Source organism: Pelobates fuscus, chromosome 1, assembly GCF_036172605.1.
Source record: "Pelobates fuscus isolate aPelFus1 chromosome 1, aPelFus1.pri, whole genome shotgun sequence".
Taxonomy (NCBI): domain Eukaryota; kingdom Metazoa; phylum Chordata; class Amphibia; order Anura; family Pelobatidae; genus Pelobates; species Pelobates fuscus.
Genome location: NC_086317.1, coordinates 138,843,728 through 138,864,642, shown reverse-complemented (window position 1 = coordinate 138,864,642; position 20,915 = coordinate 138,843,728). Strand labels below are relative to the sequence as shown.

Sequence of the window (20,915 nt, the reverse complement as noted above, 5' to 3'; positions counted from 1 at the left end):
GAAAGCCTCCGCTCAGAGCAGGATAGACAACGAGATATGCTGGGTCCCCTGTGCAGGATGTTGGTCCTGGCGGACGAGGTCTACAGGGTTGGTACGAACCTGGACCCGACCATCATGCGGGATTGGGCACTACACCCAATGTGCCTTCTGGGCGATGCTAATGCGGTTCTGCACCGTACGCAGGTAAACGGCTCTGTTCCGTATGGACGCCAAACTATCGGAGCTAGGATCTAAAGAATTGGGCCCCTCTGACAGTAAGACCTACTGTTCAGGGCTCCTGTTGTTAGGGAGCTACAGAAACGCATCATCGTATTTGCTTTCCTGGTTAAAGCCCAGTCCTCTATAAAGAAGGTGTTTCGTTCACTGTTATCCCGGCTGGTCTTCGGACCCCACAGATCCCGTTTTTTTCCCACCTTACCAGCCCAGACCTCCCTACACTCAAAGAGCGGGTGGAGGTCGTGGAGACTGTGAAAGAGGACGGGCGAGATTTCCTACGGGTGAGTACATCTCCTGCCACTTTCAGTTCACCCCTAGTACATACAGACGGATTGTTTCCCGGCAGAGACAGGTGGCAGGAAGTGTCTTCAAATGCATGGATCCGTCAGACGGTACGGGGTTAGGTCATGGACTTCCCCTCCCCACCGACGCAGGTTGGACCTCCGAGTGTCTCCTTCATCGCGAGGGTTCAACGTTCTTTGATAGCTTCGGAGGTTCGGACTCTGCTCGCCACTGGCGCTATCCAACGAGCCCCGGATTTAAGGGGCCTTCCCAGCTCGTTTCTAGTAAAGATGACGTCGGGGGAGCTCTGACCGATGGTCAGTTTTTAGGACTGGAACACCTTTGTTGTCTGCACCCACTTCAAGTTGGAGGGCATTCATCTCCTTCGGGACCTTCCCCGGCCGTGAGTCTTGTTCATGTGACTGGACCTGGGGGATGCTTACCTCTCCGTCCTGGTGGACAGGAGTGGTCGCGGTTTGCTTCGCTTCGCCTGGAAGGGCGTCCCTCGCCAATTCACATACCTCCCGTTCGACCTCAGCTCGGCCCCTTAGTGCTTCTCCGAGCTGCTGACGCCAGTGGTCGCCCGATTCTGGCCAGAGGACGTCCGTTTCCTGTTATTTCTGGACAATGCGACGGATTGCATTCTCCGTCTGCCTTTGACACTGATGGCATCCACCCAGGAGGTGATGAGAAGGATATTACGGCAAGTCCGGATTCTCCGTCAGATGTTTGCTCGCATGGTGGGCCTTCTCTCAGCTTCAATACAGACAATATACCTGGGCCCACTACACCACGGGACCATGCAACGGCTGAAGACCCCTGTTCTACGCAGGTGGCCCTCTTCAGACTGGATGGTTCCCTGTTCCCGGGTGTGAAGGCCGGTCTGAACTGGTGGCTTCCGCACACATCCGCATGGAACGGCAAGGCAATATTCAGGCCGACCCCGGATTTCGTTCTGGAACTGACTGCAAGCCTTGGGGTTGGGATGCCACGTACACATCTGGGTCCGCGGGTGGCCCGTGGTCGGACAAGGAATCGGAGATCCACGTCAACTGCCTGGATTGATTGCGGGTTCGTTGGCAGTTAGGAGCCTGGCAGGTCTCCTGTCGGGCTGTTGCGACCTCCTTCGGAGAGTCGAGGTCTCAGCGGTACAATATACCGACCGCTTGTGAGGCGCTCGGTCTCGCACACTGGAGGTGACGGAGATTTCCGGCTTATGCTTCCAGCGCTACATCGTATTACAGGCAGAGTATCTACCGTGTGAGTCGAACCTGATGGCGGATTCGTTCTCCTGAATTTGGAAGGATGCCAGCGACTGGGAACTCTTTCGACCCATCTTCATCGTACTCGTGCGTCGCTAAGGTTTTGTTCATGGTGGGTCTATTCGCCTCCGGGACGACCATCGGATTCGGATGTGCTTTGGTTGGCTCCCGGATCCAACGTGCGCGTTGGTGGTCGCGTTTCGACAGGTGCGGTCGTTTTTCTCAGGAAGCATAGGTGTTTACTCCGTTCGCCTTTATCCCCCGGGTGTTTCTTCTAGTTGTGGTCGGCGTGTGTCCTTAGTGTCGTCGACTCCGCTATGACGAGATCGGTCGGGTTCACGGAGCTTCTGGTTTTTCCTGTCGGGATCCTCTTCTCTTACCGTCCTCTCGAATACTCCTCTTGGGTTTTTTCGGGAGTGCCTGGTATGTCGAGGCGTCGTCACTATCGGCCAGGGACCTTCTCTGGGATCCCTGAGCTCCCGGGACGAGGTGATGTTTACCTCTCAGCATTGGATTCATAGTGTCGTTGGTGTTTAGGACAGGGTGCTGAACCCTTTTTTCCGGCCCGTGACCAACTTGCTGAGTGTCTTGTCCCTCCTCGATGATTTGGGACAGTCGTGCCGACTGGTTCTTGTGATTAGTCATTTATTTAGGCGGCGCGTGTTCCATTTGGAGGTTTTTTCCCCTCGGTCAGGACCCGCTGGTCTGCAGATTTTTACGTGGGATGAGGCTGGCACATCCTCCGGGGCATAAATTCTCTTCCCTCTGGGAGGTAAGTATGGTTCTAGCGTTTTTCTTCGGGTTTCGGCCGGAGTTTCTTGTTTTTTCCCTTCGCCAGTTTTTCTTCTGCGTTTGCCCCCTTGTTGTGTCTGGTTTCGTTCAGACGTGTTTCTGATGTCCGATCCTTCGCCCTGTCCAATCTCGATGGATGAGATGGTTATTGACACTGGCAGGGGTGAATGTGACTCTTGGAGTGCATTCTGTTAGCGGCGCTACTGTTTCCGAGTTTTTCCTTGATGGGCGTTTCTCCTCGGGACGTTTTTGTATGTGGCGGTCCGGCCCTGTGAGGAGGTTTTGCGCCAGTTTATTTTGGACTGTCGGTCTATGTTTATTTTGCTTTGCTGTCGGAGCGGTAAAACAGCAAATATGAAGCCTCCTGTCATGCTATAAAATTGTAGATTATACTAGCTTTAGTGTAACTATAATCTTAATTTTATTAATGACAGGAGGCGAATATTTCCCACCCAGTTTGGTTTTTTTCCCCCCTTGTTTTGGATGGATTGCATTGACTGTATTCCTGTTGATTTGTCTGATTATCTGGGCTAGGTTTGGTAGTCTGGGGTGATGTTGTGGGAAGTGCATGTTATATTGTATTGACGGTCATTAGTGATGGATTTCATGTCTTTTTTCTATCAGTACTGGATCGTGGGATTTATGTTTTATCAGTACATTTCGTTCACTAATCAGGGTTTTCAACTCTGTTTATTTCGTTTCAGTTTAATGGTTCGACTTCAGTTCATAGAATCAGCTGTTTGGCAGGATGAAGATCAAGTTCATCTATTATCCGAAGTTTTTCCAGATGGCATTCATTGTTATGTTGAAATTTTTTCTTTATTTAGTTATTGTTATTGTTGTGTACGTTACTTTGTCGCAGCGTGAAAGAGGAAATGGTGGCTTAGGAGGAGCCTTATATAGATACCTTATGTTTTTGTCTTTGGTGTTTATCTCTCTATGTTAATGTGCTGCTGTGGAGTTCTAGTAAAGAGAGACTTAAGCAAATATTCGCCTCCTGTCATTAATAAAATTAAGATTATAGTTACACTAAAGCTAGAATAATCTACAATTGTATCTATCCTGCAACCTGAGGCAGGATAAATAAGTGTCTACTCATGATACATGTTATTCTGAAGAATCTGTAAAGATTTCTACATTAATCATTGAAGAGTTGGTTTATATTGTATTTTTATTATGTTGTAGCATGCATTTTATACAAGAGAGTTGTTGTATTATGAAAATATTTGCCTGCAGGAATACAAAGTATGCTAACCTAGAATGGTGCGGATTTCTGATTTTATGTGCTCATTATGGTAATAATCCTGTGGGCATCTAAGTATCTAACACCTCTCTTTTAGGAGCACATATGGTACAACAGACAAACAATTTAGAAAAGTTCTGTAGTTTGAGTGCCTGGTGGGTGTGCTGCTGGATGTAGGCTGGCTATTTAACAAGTCTGATCAGCCTGGAATGTGTGTATAAATTGACTGTTGGCAAATGCAATAATGTAACGTTGGATGTGTGACAGAGCTCCTGTAGTCCGACTGAGTACCTCTGCCAAGAATTTCCCTTTCTCTGAAGCAGGATAGCTACAGTGATCATAGCGTTCTTCCAAAACATCAGCCGAGCTTGATGAAGGGTAAAACAGACACACTTTATTTAAAAACGTACATATATTTCCAGGCATTCCCAAAAGAGGTTATGAAACCAAACCATACAATCCCACCAGGGCGCCGTTGTATCTTGGACATAACTCGGTTAAAGAGAAGATACTTTAATTAACTCCCAGACACCAGAACACCTTACAGTAATATCCCAAAACAAGGTGTTCCCCACGAGATATCCCCAAGAGTTATAAATTCCCGTAAAGTTCTGGTCTAGGGTAAACTGTCTAAAAAGTGGCTGGATTGGATGTGACAAGCCTGAGCAATCTCTGATTAAAGTTTGACCGGGTCGCGGCCATCCTTCGATCCTGCACAAAGTTACAGGCTGTTTTGTTCCAAGTCACTTTCTCCAGTAATGGCTTTCTGGAGTCCCGTAGAAGGGAGCTCCCACAAGTCCTTGGTGTCACTGGATGCCACATCACTTCCCTGATCTCTCCTGCAATTAGCGCTCTCGTTTTGAGGGTCAGGGAACTGAGCGATGCCAGATTGAAGTTTCAAGGACTGATTCTATGAGCAGTTCCAGAGTGATTCATGGTATCTCCCAGTCAAGTGCTTGGTGCTAGGTAGACTTAGCTTAGCATCCTGGGTGTCCAGGAGGGGGAAGGAAAACAAGGTGATCTTAGCTAATTTTTGGAAGGTTTGCCTTGGAGTCCTGCACCATAGTGACTGGACCTGTCTGTAACAGGAAATAATAGAATGAATAACTAGCGATGAAATCATTCTGGTTGATACCTGCATTGATTGGAAGGTTGTTCTGTAGCACAAGTAACTGATCTTTCTTTTCTTTTTACCTTTAGGGAGATCAGTCACAATTGGTTAACTCTATCCAACAGCAGCCTGGTTCCAGAATTGTATTCACTTCAAGAAGTGTAAGTTTTGCAAGTTGCTTTACTTTAGTACTATAGATTTTTGCAGGTGTGTATATATAGTGCAAGAGTATGTAGATTTAGGATTTAGATTTACTTTCCTAAAATAATGGTTCAATAACTTTGTCTCTATGTCCATGTGACTGTTGTGTGTCTATCACTTTCTGCACATGATCATCTGTATGTCTACAGCAAAACCTATCAAATCCACGTTAGTTGGATTGGTGCTTGGAGTATGCCTGGACTATCCTTTTTAAGCGATAATTTATAACTCTATTGCTAGACGGATAACATTAAGGTGACATTCCAGTAATACTTTGTCCTTTTTTTTTTTTTTTTTTTTTTTTACAATATATATATTTATACAGAAAAATGAATTACAACGAGTTAACAGCAATTCCTCATTTAGGGGAACCGACTTCTAACATAACCGTTCTATCGCTGTAAGTATGTGTATAAATATCTTTGTCTCTTGATTGATAAAAAGGTTTTGTTTTACAATTGTATTAGACATTTAAAACATTTTAATTCTTTATATAAAGGTGTGTGTATGAGGGATTCTGGGTAGGCATATGCAAATGAGCTCAACAAAGAACCACATTTTCCCCTCAATTCAAAAATGTGGTTCGTTGTTGAGCTCATTTGCATACACCTACCCAGAATCCTTTGCAGTAGTGAGAGCACTGTTAAAGTGAGATTTCTGTGGGAAAAGCAAGTCTTATGGCTTGACTGGTGTGTGTATTTGTGTTTAGCAATGTTTAGCAACTATCTACTTACTTCAGGTTTTCATCCACACTTTTTCCCCCACCACAACTGTTGATGTATGTATGTATTTGGCTGAGAGAGAACTTGGACTCAACAAGGGAAAAAGTGGTGTGTGTATATATGAGCAAATCGTGCAAATCACCAGTGGATTATATATATATATATATATATATATATATATATATATATATATATATATATATATATATATATATATATATATATATATATATATATATATATATATATATATATATATATATATACATATATACATAATAAATATAAATTTTGCACAGTTTTTTTCCACCACCATAACCTTTTTGATTATTTATATATATATATATATATATATATATATATATATATATATGAACAAATGTGCAAAAAGTATGTAGATATATTTAGATTATGTGCACTTATTTGAGTTTTTTATTTTTTTTGCATATATGACATATATCAACTTTCATTCTAATTTTGAAGGAAATATTATTATTATTTTTTCCCTTCGTATAGTGGCAGTACTTACAAGTGGGATGTTCCTTAGGATTCTGGACAAGAAGCTCCCCCTTCTTTAGAATTTAAATGCTGTGCTCCGCCTGCTGCCTCCATATAAGCTGTAACTCAGAGACACTCACCAGTTCTTCTTGTCCCGGCAACGGGACGGACAGGTTCCCCCACAGTGCAGGTGGAGATTTGGTGCGTTCAGCACAGGTTGCTGACCGGGAGGTGAGTGCCCGATAGTTTCCCGGGCGGGAACTGAGCGGCAACAGTACTTCCGGGTTCGCGTTACGGAACGTGACCGGGTACTGTCTTTTGTGGTTTTTTCTGACGGAGTTCCCAGGCGGTTCTCCTTCATTGCTCATTACGCATGCGCACAGCGGTGGAACGCACGCCCGGGAGGCTTTGCGTTCCACCAAACACAGAATCACGCTACTGAGCATGCGCGAAACGGTGTTTGGCGCCAAATTTAAAATTTGGATACATGGCTGTGCAGGACCTTCCTGACCCCAAGGGTGGGTGTACAGTTCTGGTTCTCCGTGTCACCTGCCCTCCTACACGGATCTTAGGTGATTTAAGGTGAGGTTTAACTATTGAACTCTCCTTTTTTTCACCTTTTGTTTTTATGCATGCTTCTAGAATAAGTCCTATGTCTCCAGATAAGACAGATATAGACAAGATGTCAACTTCTGTTCCAAACACCACAAGTAAATCTAAGCACTTATGTTGTCTGGAATGTGCATTACCTCTACCTGACGGATGTCGCAAAAATACATGCAATCAGTGCGCAACGGATCGGCTAGTAAAAGCCGAGCAGACTGATATGGCATCCTTCCTGGGCTGGTTTCAGGAATATTTGTCCCAGACATTTGAAGCTATTCGGGAGAAACTGCCCACACAGCGTAGGAGGAATAGATCTCCTTCTGTGTCTGACGTCTCTTCGCCTTCGGATATTTCCAGCCTGGCTTCAAGTGTGGAGGAGGGGTTTCCACCAGAAGAGCTGAAGAAATGTATTAAAGAAGTGACGACGGCGGTACAAGAAACTGAACCTACCAAGGGTAAGGTTAAAGGTTTCCCAATGTCTCCTTAAATCTTGGATCTCCATCATAGAGAATGAAAGAATCTTGAAAGACGTACGTTCAAGTCAAGCTACAGTCTGGAGGAAAATGGGAAGATCTTCCTAAGTGGATGTTCAGATTGACCAGCTATCAAAGAAAACCACTATACCCATTGGCGAAGTCTCAGGGCTTAAAGACCCAATGGACGAACGGGCCGAAACTTCGTGTAGTAGAATATTCCAGGCCGCAGGATATCAGTGCAGAGCTGAATTTGCAGGTTCAGCGGTTCTCAGAGCTCAGAGCGTTTGGCTACAAGCCCTGGAAGATTACATTATGGGAAATCTGATACAGATCCTTCCCATCTCTTGTTCCTACTGAAAGATGAGTTTTCTTTGTTTATCAGCGAGGATTATGGGTTTGTCGTCAGTAGCCAGAAGAGCTCTTTGGCTACGAACATGGACAGCTGACTCTGCGTCTAAAGCACCCTTATGTGCATTACCCTTTGAAAGGAACAAAAATTTTTTTTTGGCACTCCTTTGGAAGACATTGTTAGACAGATGTCTGATACGAAGAAAGCCCTGCCTCTGGATTAAAGAACCCAGGGATATTAAAGTTTTCAGTACAAGGGTCAGAGGTCCTTTCGTTACCAGGGCGGTTTTGCAGGTTTCAAAAGCATGATGGCCTATGGCCATACCAGCCTGAAAATCCCTGATCTCGTCAGATCTCAGAAGCCATCCAGACTCGGGCCTGGTTAGTACTTGTATGGGAGACCAACTATGTACCTCAATTAAACAGCCAGTGGTCTTGACAGGAATCAACAGGCATGACAAAAGGGGAAGTTTTGACGCCATAAGATGGGAGGACGCCTTCGGTTCTTCACCCAAGACTAGGAAAGAGTGCTTCATAGGTGAATTACAAGAACCATTTCAGAAGGTTACAGAATAAAGTTTCATCGAAACCACGTCCATCCTTCCTACGGTCAAGCTATCCATCAAGAGTAAACAAATTCTCTTCTTCTTTAAGAAATGTGGTAGAGAGGTACCCAAACGTTGAGTATTTCAGGGAGTTTACTCACGCCTTTTTTTCTGGTTCAAATACCAGATGGAATCTAGTAAACACCTGCTTACCATGACAGAAGTTCCGTATGGAACGTATTTTGTCTTTTGACACACATTTTTACAAAGGGAGATTACATGGCGGAGTTGGTTTAAATATGCTTATCTCCATGTACCGGTTTCAGAATCTAACCGGAAGTTCTCAGGTTTGCGGTTCTAGCAACACTGGCTTGTTGGTCTAGTGGTATGATTCTCGCTTCAGGTGCGAGAGGTCCCGGGTTCAAATCCGGAAGTGCCCAAGCATTCTTGTTTCAAGAAAGCGAAGGATTCTCCATTTACATTTAAACTCTTCCCTTTGGCCTGTCCTCAGCTCTTCGAGCTTTTACGGAAATCCTGGCATCCATAGCAGTGGTTTTACGTCTGAAAGGTATCTCGATTGTTCCATACCTGGACGTTTGGTTCCTGAAGGCCCAATAAAGACAACTGCTAAATCTTCATCTCACGATTACAATGAAGATTTTAAGAGATCACGGTTGGATCCTGAACCTGGAAAAATCCAAGCTGACTGCGTCACGAAGTCTAGAGTTCTTGGGTCTTAGAGGAAATTCACAGTCCCTCTCTCTTTTTCTACCATTAGTGAAACAAATGAGTATTTTTAAAGCCGTATCAAAGCTGCATAAAACCTAAGTTCAATCAGAGATGCTATGAGGTTCTAGGCCTCCTCGCTTCTGCAATCCCAGCAGTGGCCTGGGCAAAGGCAGAAGCAAAACCATTGCAATGGGACATCCTTTCCCAATGGACACGAAAACAGGAAGATCTAGACTCTCCTTCCACCTATCCAAAAGGGTGAAAGGACTCCTGAACTGGTGGAAACACAGAAGCAAAATCTCAAAGGGCCTATCGTTTGCTCAGAAACAATGGTTTATGATATCCACATATGCCTCCCAGATGGGTTGGGGCGCCCATCTAGCTTCTCAGTTCCGTCAGGGTCTTGGAACGGAACGGAGTGGAGTCAGGCGCTTCCTGAAGTTTCAGGGTTTAATGCTGTTTGGAAGGCACTGGTTTCCTTCCGTTCAGCCATCACAAATCAGGCTATGAGGATTCAGTCGGACGACGCCACTACAGTGGTTTTTTTCGCCAGGGTGGCACGAAGGTAAAAGCTCTTCAAGAGCTCTGCTATCTCATATGTCTTGGGCTCAAGCGAATCTTCTCGCTATATCAGCTATCCATGTCAGAGGGTCTCTAAAGTTAGTTCAGACGGCCTCAGCCGTAGACTTTGGTCTCAGGCAGACTGGGCACTGTCAAGCTAAATTTTTTGGGCGCTGGGTTCACGCTTCGGCAGGCCGGAGATAGACCTGTTTGCCACAAGGAGATACAGGAAAGTTCAATGTTTTGCTTCTCTCCATTCAGGAGAGTACCCAGTTGTCCTAGACGGTCTATCGATACCTTGGACCTTCGACATGGCTTATGTTTTCCCTCCTGTCGCTCTTATACCACGGATTGTTCATAAGTAAGATGAAGAAGGCAAGTAATTGGCAGTCCTGCCCTTCTGGCCGAACAGGAGTTGGTTTTCGGAAGTGGAAAACTTGACAATCTCACGTTAGCATCTCCAGTCTCTTCTCAAATATTGGAGAATGTGACTCTCCCCGTGGAAACTCTGGATATTTTTCACCTGACTGCATGGTTGCTGCAAGGGTGATCCTTCAAGGCCATGGTCTCTCTGACCTTTATGTGATGTGTTGCTGTCTTCTGTCCGCTGGTCCACTTCGTAAATCTATTTCAGAGTTTGGATGAAGTTCAGAACCTGGTGTTCACTTCGAGGTTGGATCCGGCCAAAGCCTCTATCCCGGAAAGTCTTTCTTTTTTGCAAGATGGGTTTGAAGCCGGCCTGGGAGTTTTCGCTCAAAGGCCAGATTTCAGCTCTAAATCACTTCCTGGTTCGTGGCTTTGCCTCAAACCTGCTTTTTCTAAGATTTCTTAAGTCCATAAGGCTTAAGAGGCCTCCTAAGTAGTACCTTTCCCTACTTGGGATCTGTCTGGTGCTTCGAGCCCTTTGTGAACCACCATTTGAACATTTACTGGAGGTTCATATCAAGTTTCTTACCTTCAAGACGGTTTTCCGGGTGCCTATCGCCTCTGCTAGTTGAGTAGGTGTGATCCGAGCTCTCTCTTTCTCTCCGGAATTCACCTTTTTCATCGCGACTAGGTGGTCCTGCACACCAAGCCTTCTTTTTTGCCTAAGGTTTTTTCTGGTGCTGCAATTACCAACCTATTGTCCTACCGGGGTTTTATCATTTTCCTACGTCGGATCTGGAAAGAATGTGACATCTCCTAGATGTTGGAAGATCCCTGAAAATCTGTCTTCAGATGACTCAGGGATTAGATCCTTAGATCTATGTGTATTCTTTCATGGCGCTAACAGGGGTTGTGCTGTCTCAGGACCCTCTTTGGCCTGATGGCTAACGTATACAATCAGGTTGGCTTATCAATCCAAAGGGATTCCCCTTAGTTTCCCTTTCAAGGCTCGTGCCTCTAGAGCTATGACGACCTCCTGGGCTGAAAGAGCAGCCGCCTCACCTGAAGACATCTGCAAAACTGCTGCTTGGTCTTCCTTACATACTTTTATCAAGCATTGTAGGCTGGACGTATTCTCATCATCTGAAGCTGCTTTGGGCGTAAGGTGCTACAAGCTGTGGCCTGCTGAGTTCCCACCCTTTGTTGTTTGCAGGGGTCTTGCTATATCCCACTTGTAAGTACTGCCACTATACGAAGGGAAAAACAGTAATTTTACTTACCGTAAATTCCTTTTTTCTTAGTATAGTGGCAGTACTGGCTTTCCCTCCGCTTTCAAATAGATAAAATTCTATGCATCATTCGGTCTCCGTTTTGGTTCTTTTGTATTACTGGTGAGTGTCTCTGAGTTACAGCTTATATGGAGGCAGCAGGCGGAGCACAGCATTTAAATTCTAAAGAAGGGGGAGCTTCTTGTCCAGAATCCTAAGGAACATCCCACTTGTAAGTACTGCCACTATACTAAGAAAAAAGGAATTTACGGTAAGTAAAATTACTGTTTTTTTTTTTTTTAAGTTGTTTACCAATTATAATAAACGGGGTAAAGCAAATATCTCTTTGAGGTACCTTGTTTATTGCATGCTTGCCACGCACTGGGCCATTAACGCCCTTTGCATATTAAAACAAAGTATGACTGTAAAATACTACAAATATCTTGTGATACTTTATTTAAGGGTTACTCCAAGCATCATGACCACCTCATTGATTTGAAGGGGTCATGATGCCTGGAGTCTGTATGTGGAGCGTTCCACAGCACCAGTCAGCCAATCCCCCTCACGCCTCCCCTGTCCTCCCCTTAGTCTGTCTTCTCAGACTACCGTCCCACCCTCTGGCAACGGGTAGTGACCTTAAACCAGGAGGATTTGGCTGAGAGAGAACTTGGACTCAACAAGGGAAAAAGTGGTACGGTTAATCTTGTGGGTCAGGCGGACCTGCACTGAAGGGGTTACTACAACCAGTGCCAGTGTTTTTATGAAAACACAGTTTTTTAAAACTTTAAGTTTGTGTAATCTAGTGCTAAATGTTTTTTTTTGTTGTTTTTTAATTGTGACATTATTTTTCTTTCTATTTGCAGAGTACACAACAAAATCACTGAATTGCATGGAGATTTGCTTCAGCAATATATATCCTTGGAATCTCTTGACCTGAGTTCAAACCTCCTGACGGAAATAAAAAGCTCATATTTTCCAAGGATGTCTATTAAGTATTTGTAAGTTTTATAAAAGTTTGAAGTTTGCTTCTGGTATGTTTTTACTTATTGCACAAAGCATGAGCAGGAAGAAAAGCAATATTGCGTGAACAGTGGGGTCTTAGTGTACTATTTGCCAGAAATTAAGCCATAACATTTACTGCAGTTTTTATAGGTAGAATAATATATTAATGTCAATTTGCATACCTAATTTTTTTATTATATATATATATATATATATATATATATATATATATATATTTAAAAGTATTATTAATGCAGATTATAATGGGCAATGTACATTTACTTTTAACTAGTTTTTCATAAGCATATGATGTGTGTGGTAAGTATATAACAATTACTGATAAACAGTGAAAGGGAAAATCAAACCCCCCAAATTGGGTTCCTGTCTATCCAGAACACGAACGTATGGTTCTCTTCTCTATTTTTATTAAACCACTCCAAAACAGCTTTGAGAAAATAAATGTGTGGCCAGTGCTCATAAACCTATATAATCCTAACCATCACAGTATACTGTAGTGATTTATGGTACTTGGAGGGCCCTAAAAAATAAAATAAAAAAAAATATATAACATTAGTGAACAACATATTATGGACAGATGAGATTAACCTGTACCAGAGTGTTAATAAAACCAAGATACGCACATGATCCAAAGCAGACTAACTCATCAGAGAGACATGGTGGAGATGGTGGTGTGTTTTTTTTTTTTTTTTTTAAAGTATATTTTAATTTCCTAATTAAATCTGCAGACAGTGGTGCTACTGCTGATTATACGCAGATTTGTGGAAACGTCACTGGGAAAAAAATAAATCATTAATCGTTTAAATATGTTTCTTAAAAAAATAATTATATTTTTTTATATATGTGTGTGTGTATGTATGTATGTATGTGTAAACCCATGTGTTTTGGATCTTATATTTTGAGAAACGCAACCAAATTGTTACTACTTCATAAAATATGCACGCTTCAATCAAAAGATTCTGTCTTAATCACCTAATATCTTGTGAAATTAAGACAGAAGTCTTTCCAGACTTCCAGATGGCATGTTTTGACGTTTTAGATTCGTCTGTGGGAAGTGAATACAGAGGTTAAAATTGCTCACTTTCATTCATTTACATTCTTCTACTCAGACTTCACAGCTATAGTTTGTTTTGCATACCTGTAGGGGATAAAAAGGTGTGGGGATAAAAATGAGACATGCGTGAGTTTTATTATCTACATTTATGCCTCCTTATTTTCACAAAGGATGAGTGGTGCCAAGACACCTCTGGCACCATAACCACTAGAACTCAATTGTGCACTGTGCTGATTTTGACACTTGGAATTTTACTTTATTAAAAAACAAGCATCAATTTATCCAATTCATATATGCATGAAACCTAAATATCTCACTTTGTGTTAGGCAGGGCTGTTTTTATTTTTTAGTTTGTCATCTCTTTAAAAGCAACGTAGGTTTCATTTGTGAATCCCAATTAATAATGTTGTAGGAATGCTACATCCCCGTTGTTCCATGTTTCTTGTCCGCCAAGGCAAGCTCAATGTGAAGGAATGAATGTATGAAGTCAGAAATTGAGAGGTGGTCTCTATTATATTTTTTTCTGGCAACATGGGGATCAGAAGACAAATCTTTTCAGAATTTAGAAAAGTTTTTAATTGTTAATACTGTAACAATGTCTTAAATGTTTTTGAGTACAAAAGCAGAATTCTTTGCGTAGCCTTTTCTTTGTAACACAATACTATTTATCTACTGTTTGTTCCAGAAACCTGAGTAACAACAGAATTTCTGCATTGGAACCTGGATCTTTTGACAACTTGTCAAATTCATTAATAGTTTTAAAACTGAACAGAAATAAGATTAGTGTGATTCAGCCAAAAAGTTTCAAGCTTCTTCATTTACAGTATCTGTGAGTATTTCTTTATTTTTCTGTTTGCAACATTTGGAAACATTTACTTTTTTCACCTCATAAAAAACATTTTCCCATTGTGACTATTGCTGACAATGTGGCATCCATATGTGTAATGCCTGGGCAACTATTTATCTTCCATTCAGCATGCTAACTAATTTACTTGACACCTTAAGGATCATGGAGCAAAATCCAAGTATTAAAATAAAAATAAAAAATGTACAAACATACAAAATTAAGCACCGCATGGAAAAGAAAATTGTTACTTGCGGACTATCCCAAAATCCCTGTACACATCTAAATAAGTAGATGTTTATTGGTATCACTCCAATAACCATTTAACCCCTTAAGGACCAAACTTCTGGAATAAAAGGGAATCATGACATGTCACACATGTCGTGTCCTTAAGGGGTTAAGTGTAAGCTCACCTGCCACGTCAAGGCAATTTCTCTTAGGCGAGTCCTTCACTAACAACTCACCTTGCTGTCTTCAGCTGTAAGGTAAAATCTCAAATGAGATCTGTCACACTCACTCCAGTTATTTAAATGTATATAGGGATTGAGATAGTGCGCAAGTAACTTTTCTATGCTTTTTAAAATTCAGAATGTAATTGACTTAAATGTATATAATTGCCATACATTGCAAGCACTCAAGTTATATATTTAAATAACGATCATTGTGCTGCAGCTCCCACTAGCCATCTAAAAACACAAAAAAATAGTTTGCAAAGGTTCATAGCATTAGTAGCTCACCCACTGCTTGAGGGTACATTAATTGAGTTTGACTAATACCTATTTATTGCCAACTCTCAGAGTGGCTATTTTGATTTATAGTGGTATGTGCTGTCTATAGCGTACGTTTGAGCCACTAGGGCTTTGACCATTCTGCTTTGTGTCCTTTATAAAAGGAACAATATTTGACACCACAGGTGATATATCGTATTACAGTTGCCTTCTATATTTGTCATATTTAGAAAGGTTGAAAAGCAAAACATATGTTGCCAAATTCAACACTGAACACAATACAGACCCTCAAATCTAATGCCAAAATCAGTTGTCATTAGATATTCTTTAAAGGGACACTATGGTCACCAGAACAACTTCAATGTAGTTTAATGTAGTTGTTCTGGTGACTATAATCATTCCCTTAAGGCATTTTCATGCAAACACTGCCTCCTCAGATGGCCAGTGGAGATGCTTCCTGGGGCAGTGCTGCAGAGTAGGCCGCACTTCCATTCAGCGTCTCCACGCTCTGAATGGAAACGGAATTTGTTTCTCATAAAGATGCATTGATTCAGTGCCCCATCACGCCTTCTTGCCTCAATTCTGATGTCACCAAGGAGGCAGATTGAGGACGGGGCCAGCGCCGGCAGGCCCACGCGGTGCTGGAAAGAAGTGTGTTTTTACCCCTTCGAAGTGGGCTAATAGGGCCAAGCCACCTAGATGGTGGCTTTAACACTATATGGTCAGGAATACATGTTTGTGTTCCTGACACTATAGTGATCCTTAAAATGTTTGTTTCCTTGAGGATAAATACCTTTTACAATACTGTTTTTTTATCTATATTTTTTTTTTTTTTTTTTTAAGGGAGCTTCGACGTAACCGGATTAAGGTTGTGGAAAGCTTGACATTCCAAGGACTGGACTCCCTCAAATCTTTGAAACTGCAACGTAATGGCATAGTCAAACTAATGGATGGGGCATTCTTTGGATTGGAAAATATGGAGCAGCTGTGAGTAACCAAATTGGGCATTACTAAAGTATGACTAAGCATAGATACTGTTATATTTGGATTGCGGTGTGTTCTTGATATTTGGCAAATTGTTCAATTAATATAATTATTTTACTGTTTCACTATTGATTTAACAGTCACCTGTATGTTAGTTATGTGCAAAGTCTGTTGATCTCAGTGACATGATTCTAACAAGGCTTTGGCTTCCATGTAACCATCATAAACAAACGGGAATACTTGTTTATTGCAGATTTTCTCTGTCTTAGCATTTCATCAGAGCAAAAACAGAAACTGTATTTTTTCTGAACACAGTTTTGGGTATGACTGGTTATCAGAATATACATTAATAGATAAAATGAACACATTTATTTTTTTCTTCAGATTTTGGGGTGGGGGCCGGGCAGGGGAGTTGTATAATTTATGTCAAATATTTGAAGTAATAATTTATGTAGTATTTAAGTTGCACCCTCAGTGGTTATTATCGCAAGGTTTGACAAATGTACATAGAAGTTAGGAGACAGAAAATGTTACGGCCGGCTTGAGGATTTTAATCTCAAGGGTGGAATATATCAATAGAACACTGTATGCAAGAGCACTTAAATACAAGTACCAGAAGTAAAGTATTTGAAGATTTGCCTTGGCAAAGAACATAGAAACTGTAAATCTGAAGTGTGGAAGCCAGTCTTGTGGATGGAGTCAAAATGTGAAATATATAGTTCCAGCTATTGTGATTTGTAAAGCCAAAGGTAGGATGTATGCCTTTGTGTATTTCACAAACTAGCACACAGACTGCCTTGGCAGTGGATGTTACATTTATTATTATAACCTTTTATATATCTGCACTTATCTGTTATATGTATGTGCATGTTCTATGCCAGGGGTCGGCAACCTTTGGCACTCCAAATGTTGTGGACTACATATCCCCTGATGCTTTGCCAGCATTATGGCTTTAAGACTATTCTGGGAGGTGCCGAAAGTTGCCTACTCCTGTAATCTATACAATTACTGACATTGTAATGTAATTTATTTCTAACTAGTTAGATTTCATTCTATTCACTTACTTTAAAATGTTAATCTTTTGACAGCTTTTTTCACGTGGCAATCTTTTCATGGGCAATTCAGAATATAAGTGTACTTACAGCCATTAGTTACAAAGCTGCTTGAAATCTTCAAATATTAAATCTTATTTAAGTCTTCATTTTTGTTTTCTCATTTAAAACAATTTTGTTTCCTGTATTTGTGTCTGGTTATTTAAACACTAATAATTTCCCCGCTTACCCCTTTTTTTATTGTACAGGGAGTTGGAGCATAATAACATCACTGATATTAACAAAGGTTGGCTATACGGTTTGAGATCTCTACAGCAGCTTAACATGACCCAGAATTCAATACACAGGATCAGCCCAGATGCGTGGGAGTTCTGCCAGAAACTCTTGGATCTGTAAGTGTTCAAGCGCGTTCCACTATGTGCATGTGTGGAGTGCGCTGGATTATGCAAGACTCAGAATATGTCAGAATATCTCAGCCCTGCATCTGGGTACCATTCCTTTTTTAACCTGTAATGAGAACAGAGAACAAAGAGAATAGTAACAGAGTAACAAAAACACAGAGGAATAGCTAATAAGCTAGGCTTCCATGCTAGAGACCCAAGTCAAGCTTTACATCTTGGACCACCCTGCATTTTTACAACTACTTTCCCATGTTCATTTTTTGTTCATGCTTGCTTTATAGTTCAAGGAATTGACATAAAACCGATAATCCATCTGTAATGCTTGATACACAGAGAAAATCACTTTCTCATGTTGAGAATCATTTCCTTCTACTTTTCTAAAACTTTAGTGACTTAGGTTTTTCTAAGATGCCACGCATTTGTGACTAAGGGCATTTTGATGCTTGTTCTGCGTGTGTTCTCTCGTTAAACCGTTTTCATCATACAGTTATTATTCATCTCGATGCAGTGGTCTGGGATGCCATGTGCTTCCCCCCCCCCTCCCATTTTAACACTGCAGCTGAAAATATTGCTGTTCTGCATAAACTGCAATGTTGTTGTTGCAGGATTATACTGCCTCTAGTGTCTGTCATACTGGTGGTAGCCACTAGAGACGCTTCCGCAAAATAGTGGAGTAAAACTCCATTATTTCTTTTAAATGGCCTTAAAGAGACCATATCATCGGTACAGTGCAGCGTAGCGTTTTGCTGCACATGCTCTTCAGCCTCCCAATGCTTTCCTATGGGAAAGTGTTTTATTTGCTGAGATCACCAATCTCGATGATCTCAGCCAAAGAGGCAGAGCCACATGCCAGAGACCAGTGCTGTGAAGAAGAAAAGGAAGAAAAACACTATTTTAACCATGGCTGCGGGGCTCGATCACCTAAACGGTGACTATGGCACTGTAGCGCTTGGAATACACTTTTACTTTTGTTAATTGTGTTCATTTAAGGACAGATGAGGCTTTCTTATATTACACAGTACACAATATATTAGTAAAATATTTAAACAAAACCAAAAATTAGGAAAAACAAATGCTTATTAATTTCTACATAACTAGTGATCACTAGTGCAAGTTGAGAAAAATAAATCAAGTCCTTTTATTTATTTGTTTTTATTGGGTAAATGCTTCTATGTCGTCAGTTTTCAACCCTTTAAAGACGTAAAATGCACTGATGTGTTGTGTTAAAATTAAGACACCATCCCGGCAGATGTTAAATCCCTGCTGGCACTCTGTAAAAAGTCAGGTATCACTTGATACTTGGCACTCCCCTTTGTCAGCTGGGTCGAGTTGTGCTGCGGTTAAATTACTGTGGATGAACGAACACGGTCAGCCACTGTGATTATCTTAGAATCAAGAGGGATTCTGATATTTAAAAAAAAAATAAAAAATTTTGTGGCAGGAGACAAATGGGGTCTGAAAAGATCCTGATCGGATTTCTCTGCATGCCTCACTGCTAATAGTGACCCCAACACATGGATCTGAATGGTTAAAATATTTGTAATATTGTTTTCTTTATGAAATGTTTAGGGGTGTCTTTTAGGGGTTTTCCTTTTTTATGTTTGGGGTTGAATAATATCTAACTAGTCAGTACTGCTTTAAATGTTAGGATGCCCAACAAAATCCTGACGGATTTGTTTTGATCCCTTAATAGAGCAAGTATTGATTCACTGATCGGTGCTTCTAGAGCAGTTTGTTGCAGCTTTTCTTGCATTGCTAATTCTTTTTTACATTACTCTATAAACCTTCTCTATTATGGAAACATTTGATGGCATGTTAAAACTATATTAGATACCTAGTGCATTTTGAAGATAGCATAATAAAAAGACGTAATTAAATTACTAGTATATATGTATATGGTAGTATGATATTGCATGGCAGGCTTTCCCTTATTTCACCTGATAAGTGCAGGATTTGTGTCTGTGCATGCACCAGTTTGGTCTTGTGGCCGCACATGTTAATATCTGGAAGCTATGTACATTGTGTATCTGGTGACAGCCCCTCAGGGTTTCTCACTGGCTCAAGATGGTACATACTGTCTGAACACATTTCCATGGCAAAACTACGTTTTCTGGAGATGGTCAGATACTAAGTGTATATATTATGTTTGTATCATTGTGTGGAGAATGTGGCACCCATGTCTTATCCACGTGTCTTTTGAAAGTGTGGGCAACCTGAGACCTAAGTGGATAGATATGGCTTACTATGGTACAGTAAAAATAAAGGGTTAGAGATATAATAGCAATGAAGTGCTAGCTGTTTACCGTATGTTATAAAAGATTTCCTTTAGCAATAGCGGTCACGATTTTGAAGGATTTATAATTGGAGAAAGTGAAGAAGAATAGTTGTTAAAGAGCTTTTTAATCAACTGAAAAGAATACGAAATGCTTGGAAATTCTCTCAACTACATGGAATTTCTTAAATGTCTGCTAGCTGATTTTAATCCTGGGGGAATCTAAACCTTTAAAATGCAAAGAGCTTAAAACTATCCTGCAAGTAAAATAAGTAACTGCATTCTTTCCCCCTGTGCTCTCTCTTCTGAAGGTAATCCAAATATGTGCCAGTATTGTTCTAGCTTGTTCTTTCTTCCAGCCAGTCTGACAGTCTTTTTTTTTTTTTTTTTTTTTTTTTCTACTCCCCCTCCCCCTACTTCCCACAGAGACCTGTCTTATAACCAGCTGAATCGTTTGGATGAGAGTGCATTTGTTGGTCTCAACTCACTGGAAAAACTGAACCTGGGGGACAACAGAATAAATCATATAGCTGAAGGTGTTTTTAAAGGACTCACAAATCTCGTGACTTTGTAAGTGGTAGAAATATTTCCTAATATGTGTCTGTCATGTTCGAGTAAAGAGCGCAACATATTCAGATGATGTAGAAGTTTGACTCAGATTCAGTCTTTTGAATTATGAGGTTGATCTTCCAGCAATAGCTGGAGGAGTTTTAGATGTAGTTGAAAGTAATGTTTAAATACAGCTTGTGGCTCATCCCTTGGGCAAAAATTTATTTTGACAGAAAGTCGTTTCTCCAGAAACAGTAATTTATTGGATTTAAAAGAACACTATAGCACGAGGACTACAAACCTGTATTTGCAGCGCAGTTTTACCTTCATTTTTCTCCTGCACCAAGACTCCCTGGATCCTCTTGCAAAATCATCTGTCTGTCTCACCAATGTCCATTCCAGCCGTTTTCATAGAGTAGCATGCTTTCCTTGCTGCATTAGTAATTTGACTGAGTTTTGATTGTTTATTGTAGAGGAAGTGTGTTTAACCCTGCAGTGTAAACATTGGAGATTCTACAAAACTGTAATATTTTATATTGCGTGGTTATATACTTAGGGCCACTGCACCCAGACTACTTAATTGTGATGAAGAAGTATGTGTGGCATACCCCCCCCCCAACAATTATACAAATTAAGATGATTTTTAAAGTTAAAGTAACACTATAGGGTCAGGAACACAAACATGTATTTCTGACCCTATAATGTTAAAAACACTATCTGGCCCCCCCCTTACCCCACTAAATATAGTAACATCTTACCATTATTCCATTTTGCAGGTGCTGGCC

At 41.2% G+C, this 20,915-nt stretch overlaps 1 protein-coding gene across 1 annotated transcript in view; it reads left to right on the top strand.

Annotated features, from left to right (window-relative positions):
• Positions 1 to 20,915, top strand: part of LRIG2 (leucine rich repeats and immunoglobulin like domains 2) — an 86,214-nt gene that overhangs the window by 31,984 nt on the left and 33,315 nt on the right. The window contains exons 2-8 of the mRNA XM_063450685.1: positions 4,996 to 5,067; positions 5,433 to 5,507; positions 12,090 to 12,224; positions 13,986 to 14,129; positions 15,716 to 15,859; positions 17,157 to 17,300; positions 20,008 to 20,151. Of these exons, the coding sequence (XP_063306755.1) occupies positions 4,996 to 5,067; positions 5,433 to 5,507; positions 12,090 to 12,224; positions 13,986 to 14,129; positions 15,716 to 15,859; positions 17,157 to 17,300; positions 20,008 to 20,151 (858 nt within the window). The remainder of the gene's footprint in view (positions 1 to 4,995; positions 5,068 to 5,432; positions 5,508 to 12,089; positions 12,225 to 13,985; positions 14,130 to 15,715; positions 15,860 to 17,156; positions 17,301 to 20,007; positions 20,152 to 20,915) is intronic.